The sequence below is a fragment of the Malus sylvestris genome, chromosome 5 (genome assembly GCF_916048215.2).
Source record: "Malus sylvestris chromosome 5, drMalSylv7.2, whole genome shotgun sequence".
NCBI classification, from domain to species: domain Eukaryota; kingdom Viridiplantae; phylum Streptophyta; class Magnoliopsida; order Rosales; family Rosaceae; genus Malus; species Malus sylvestris.
Window position 1 is genome coordinate 46998533 of NC_062264.1, and position 6037 is coordinate 47004569.

The 6037-nt window shown below is 39.1% G+C and overlaps 1 protein-coding gene across 1 annotated transcript; it reads left to right on the forward strand.

The window, feature by feature from the left end:
* Positions 1-1645: 1645 nt before the first annotated feature.
* Positions 1646-5832, forward strand: LOC126623854 (probable galacturonosyltransferase 4). The gene is made up of 9 exons (XM_050292833.1): positions 1646-2202; positions 2319-2356; positions 2446-2493; positions 2615-2738; positions 2858-3060; positions 3290-3561; positions 3775-4132; positions 4312-4887; positions 5262-5832. The coding sequence occupies exons 1-9, from the start codon at positions 2088-2090 to the stop codon at positions 5535-5537; spliced, it is 2010 nt and encodes a 669-aa protein (XP_050148790.1). The 5' UTR covers positions 1646-2087; the 3' UTR covers positions 5538-5832.
* Positions 5833-6037: the final 205 nt, after the last annotated feature.

Consider the following 6037-nt stretch of genomic DNA (forward strand, 5'->3'; position numbering starts at 1 on the left):
GCACATCCCTCTTTTACATTGCAAAGCAACCTAATCGGTTGCTCATTTTACTTGATGAGGAATCCATCGCCAGCTGATCGAATGAAAACGATTAGGGAGATTTCGAATTTGGAGTAACAAGGGAAACATGGTCCAATTTCCATTATTGAAGTCACCCTTGATGTTGTTGATGAGCTCTAGAGAGTCAAATTCAAAGACCACATCCTAAAAATTGTAGTGGATGGACATCTAGGAGGGCTGCCTTAGCCTCATTTTGGAGAGACGAGGAAGATAAGCAGCAACTTGAAGCACCAGCAACAATAAATCTGCTGGAAGAGCAGAAGATAACTGCCAAACTAGAATGAAAGTTTTCGCTTGACCAAGCTTCATCAAAGTTAGCCTTTGTGACTCCAATGAAGGGGGGTTCCCAAGGCTGGTGATGAGAGTTTAAAGTTTGAGGGGAAGGGAGCCTATATCTCTTAAGACTAGCATTTGCTCCCGCGAGGCCTTATCAGCGGTATATTCTGGTGAAGGGACTAAACAATTGAAAGTGCAATTACACCTTGCTTTCCATATTTCCCAACATATAAAGGAAGCCGTGGTATATACCCAAGATTGGGTATCAGAGATATGGCCCACAGTTCTCTTTAGAGCTAAAAACTAGTCATCAAAAGTTGTGATGCTTGATCTGTTAATTCAATAAGTGAGTGAGCTTGCAAACCAAACGCCGATAGTCCAAGAACATAGGAAAAGGACATGCTCCGTCGATTCTGGGATGATCTGATTGAAGCATTTAATATTCGGAGGCAGATTGTCCGCCCTCATGTTTGGGTGCCCTTTCCATCCCCTCCTATTTGTGCGGTCACGGTTAAGCTACGTCAACATTTTATATTCTTATTGTTTTTTGTCTTATTATCTCTATAAAAAAAATTAATATAATGTTGACGTGGCTTAACCGTGACCACACAAAATAGAAGGGGATGAGAAGGGCACCCAAACAGTAGGGTAGACAATCTCACTCCTTAATATTCTGTCTCGTGTCAGGTACTTATTGGTTAGTTCCAGTACCACGTGGTGGTACTGTAATATCTAATAATTTCTCCTCGTTTCCTTTGCTGTGTTCAATTTCAGTTTCACTCTTCCAGTGTAGGAGATTATCTCATTAAACAAATAAATAAATAAAGGAAAAAACAGCGCCCAGCTTCAATCACGGGTATCTTGGTGTTGACGTACGTGGCAGTATCTCACGTGTTGTTGAGTCGTTGACGCGGCCTGCTCGCGCGCTGGGATTATTGATTATTCTTTGCTAACTTGGCCAAAAACGCAAAAGCGTACAAGATCTCATGGTTAATGTGTAATATTGCAAAACCAAGTGGTATTTATTCTATATTTGTAATAAGTGGGCTTCTGTCTATCATCAATATTCCATCCAACTATTATAACTATTTTTGTTTTATTTATTAAGAGAGGACCCGCCAATTTTGTTGAAAATTTTGAAAATCTATATAGAATTATATTCACATTTCCAAGTTTAAACTAGTTATAGCTAAAAGTTAATATAAAAGTGAAAATTTAAATATATTAGCACTTTTTATTGTAATTATCCTAACTTTAAAAAAAGATGACTACAATTCTATATATAATTTAAATTTTAATTATTTTTATAAATGTTTCGACTTTTTTTTGTCTCTCTGCCGTCTGCACTTCTCAGTTCGTATCTTTCCGTTTTGTTGTTGAAGTTTTGAGTTGTAAGTTGTAGGAAGGGAAAGAGAGCGAGTCGAGTGACTGTTCGTCCGTTTATCATTTGCTCTCTGCTTGTTATTTGTTTGGGTTAGAACTTAGACGACGACGGCGGCGACGACTTAAATTTATATTGTTCCATTACCTTTACTTTTCGAGGGAGATCGGCGAGAGAGGGATCGAAGTCGAAGGAAGGATAATCAAATCTATCATTCAATCCACCACCAGAGGAGAAGGAGAAACCACTACCACCGCTGCATTAAGAAGAGCTGCGACGGCTGTTTGCCCCAAAAATCTCCCAACTGCGAGTGCCTCTGGGTGTCGTGTCGGTGACTTCCATTTCTTTTTTTATTTTTAGAAAAGAAAAGATGATGGTGAGGAATGTGGTGATGGTCATGTTGTTTGTAACGGTTATTGCTCCCATTACTCTTTACACTGATCGCCTTGCCTCCATCTCCATCCAGGCCTCTTCCTCCTCCTCCTGTAAGTCTGTCATCTAACAACTTCTTCTTCTTCTTCTTCTTCTTCTAATCCCTTTTTTCTTTTTAAAATTAAATAATCCCTAAATCCCAATGCTGCTCCTTTTCTTTTCTCTGCAGCTGGAGACGACGATTTCGTTGAAGATGTTACAGCCTTTGTAAGTTGTTTCCTTTTTGTTTTCGTTCTCGATGACCTCTTTCTTGTTGGTTGAGTTAATGTCTTTGAATTTTTGAAATTTCTTCACAGCCTGCAAATGCGGCTCATACTACTGCCCGTCTAAGTCTGCTTCCTCAGGTTTATCTCTAATTACATTCCCTTCTTCCTTTTCTAGCACCACACACATTCACATATTCACACACAAATGAAGGACTCAACTTTCAGATCCTTATTTGTGCTTTTTGTTTCTTGAGCATAGGAGTCATCCGCAACCACAAGGCTTAAAGAACCAGAAGGAGTCGTATATTCCGACAACTCCTCTGATTCATTACCAGGGGCAAAGGGGACCTCCGCCCACCCCAATCACTCTCATCCACATCAAGGTTATCATCATTTATTTTACTCCTCAACTGAGTGCCTGCCTGCCTGCCTGCCTGCCTGCCCCCTTTTTTATTTCTGTGATTTCTTCTTTTTAATTAGAGGATCTCCATTTACTTCTTAGATGGGCTGTTAGTCGACTCCATGGAGCATGTATCAGCTAGAATGTTATCTACCACCACTGACCCGGATCTGTCTCAAACATATGACCCGATCAGACAGGTCACTCAAACACTTGAGCAAGGAAATCAGTTTCTGTCGGAGTCCGAGTCCGATGCCAAAATAGGAGCTTCTGAGCAAAATATTGATGATGCCTCTCGGACTAGGGTATCGATTCTTCCATTCCCTTTAGACCAATGCTACTCCTGGCTCACTATTAGAAATGCTTGTCCTTTTTCAAACTTCTAATTGCCAAATGTGAATGTTTATGCAATATATAGAATCTATTTTTTTGTACTAACTTGTTTTAGAATTTCCTTCCTTCTTGGAATTAGATAAGAGATTGATTCATGCTTCTTGTTTCTCTCTTCTTTCGTGGCTCTGCTTCTTCTTTTAGGAAACAAAACCTGAGCAACAATCCACTCAAACCTCCAGCAAGGTTGATCGAAGAAGACCCACAAAAACTATGACTGCAAAACAAAATGATGAAACGGCTATCCCAAATGGACGGGTACGACATTTTAAAGACCAGCTTATCAGGGCAAAGGTTTACCTATCTCTTCCAGCCACAAGAAACAACCCCCATTTCACAAGGGAGATTCGGCTGCGGATAAAAGAAGTTCAAAAAACACTTGGGGATGCAAGCAAGGATTCTGATCTCCCAAGGAAGTATGTCTTCTCTTAAAAGAAAGTAGCACTGCTACCTGACCCAAGTTTGTTGTTCCTTTTTGTGCATGAATATATTATATACTTGTTGATATCCTTATTAGTTCCCTGTTTAAAATGTAACATTTTATCTTTCTATATTTCTATTTCCACCTAAAACTCCCTTTTCTTTGTTTTGTTTAATTTATTCCGTAACAATTATTGCTACTAATACAGCGCCTACGACAAGTTGAAGGCAATGGAACAGACATTGACTAAAGGAAAGCAGATTCAAGACAGCTGTGCTGCTATGGTGAAAAAGCTTCGGGCTATGCTCCATTCAATGGAAGAGCAACTCCGGGTGCACAAGAAGCAGGCTATGTTCTTGACGCAATTAACTGCAAAAACACTTCCAAAGGGACTTCACTGTCTTCCATTGCGCCTTACCACTGAGTACTATACCTTAAATTCTTCTCAGCAGAAGTTTCCCAATCAAGAGAAATTAGAAGATTCCCGGATGTACCATTATGCATTATTCTCGGACAATGTATTGGCTGCAGCGGTTGTTGTAAACTCAACTGTCACCCATGCTAAGGTGATGTAGTGAGATTCTCATGTTTTTTCTGCTGTCCTGGTTGCAAGTAAAAGAAAATTATAAAGAACGATTAAGTAAAAAGAACCTTAGTGTACCAAATCAAGAATCTATTGTCCATGTCAGGACCTATTCTTTTGGTTGACATCTTTACCTGACTACCCTGCTTGGAACATTGACAGGACCCTGCAAACCATGTTTTCCACATTGTCACTGACAGGCTCAATTATGCTGCTATGAGAATGTGGTTTTTGGTAAATCCACCGGGCCAGGCCACTATTCAGGTTCAAAACACTGAAGAATTTTCATGGTTGAATACAAGCTACAGTCCAGTTATGAAGCAGTTGGGTTCTGCATCCATGATAGATTATTACTTTAGGACTCATCGGACCAATTCTGATTCAAATTTGAAGTTCCGAAACCCAAAGTACTTGTCTATCCTGAACCATCTCCGCTTTTACCTTCCAGAGATCTTCCCGAAGCTCAACAAAGTTCTATTCTTGGATGATGACGTAGTTGTAAAGAAGGATCTTACTGCACTATGGTCCCTTGACTTGAAGGGAAATGTTAATGGTGCTGTGGAGACTTGTGGAGAAAGCTTCCATCGCTTTGATCGGTATCTTAACTTTTCAAATCCTCTAATCTCAAAGAATTTTGATGCCCATGCTTGTGGATGGGCATATGGTATGAATATATTTGATTTGGAGGAATGGAAGAAGCAAAACATCACAGAAGTGTACCACGGATGGCAGAAGCTGGTAAGCAAAATGGTTTCAATTTTTTTTTTCTTTTTTTTTTGTGGAAATATGAAATGATTGACTTGACTATTTAACTTTCGTTGGCATTTTAATATAAATGTGCAATAAAGTTTTTGAATCTTGACTGGAAACTAGTTGATTCTCAGAGCACCATAGGCATCAATCGACTGATGGTCATGTAAACTGTTGGGATAACATATCTATTCACACAGAGATTTAGAGCTCTAAGAGTGTATTAGCATTAATTAGACCAATATTATCATACCTCTAAGACGTCTTGCTTGTTGCCCCCTTCCAGCATTCTCTGATGAGAGCTATACTTTAATGACTTGAATTAAATTGTTTCCTAGTCTGAACGAAGTTTTTGTGCACAGAATCATGATAGACAACTGTGGAAGTTGGGAACGCTACCACCTGGTCTCATAACGTTTTGGAAACGCACATACCCACTGGACCGCTCCTGGCACGTGCTGGGCCTTGGTTATAACCCTAGTGTTAACCAGAAGGAAATTGATGGAGCAGCTGTAATACATTACAATGGCAACATGAAACCGTGGCTTGAGATAGGCATACCGAAATACCGAAATTACTGGGCAAAATTTGTTGACTATGATCATACGTACATGCGAGAGTGCAACATCAATCCATAGAATGGCTCTTGTGGTAATTTTGAAGTGTTTTGGGCAATTTGCTATAAAATGCCACAGGTTTGCCTTTCTTTCTTGGTAGGATTATTTATTTATTTTTGGTTCTAAAGGAACAGCTTTAAGGTTATATTCTTTCTGTATACATTTTGATTTTTCTTTTCCCTTTATCGGTTTCATTTGTTCCTAACTATGTATTTCATGTTGTGTACGAATACATGTCTGGAGAAGTCACATGTACTTGTAAATTATTCATCTTTTCAGGAATCAGCATCACCATATGAATAGCAGTTTTTTTTTCTTTTTCTGTGTGGTTGTGCTGCTGCATAGTGCATATATATATATAGAGAGAGAGAGAGAGAGAATCAATCAAGTAGATCGAGCAGGGAAACTTGTTTGCTTATCCCATTGCTGATATTCGTATGATGATTTTTTTTTTTATGAACAAATATTCATATGAATTTTATTCTTATTATAGGACCTGCTCTAACTCTTGAAGTAAGACT

Bases quoted from the DNA above. Each gene is read 5' to 3' on its own strand.
- LOC126623854 (XM_050292833.1), top strand. From the start codon at position 2,088: ATGATGGTGAGGAATGTGGTGATGGTCATGTTGTTTGTAACGGTTATT. The intron at 2,357-2,445 runs GTAAGTTGTTTC...ATTTCTTCACAG, and splicing joins TTGAAGATGTTACAGCCTTT to CCTGCAAATGCGGCTCATAC. The intron at 2,494-2,614 runs GTTTATCTCTAA...TCTTGAGCATAG, and splicing joins GTCTAAGTCTGCTTCCTCAG to GAGTCATCCGCAACCACAAG.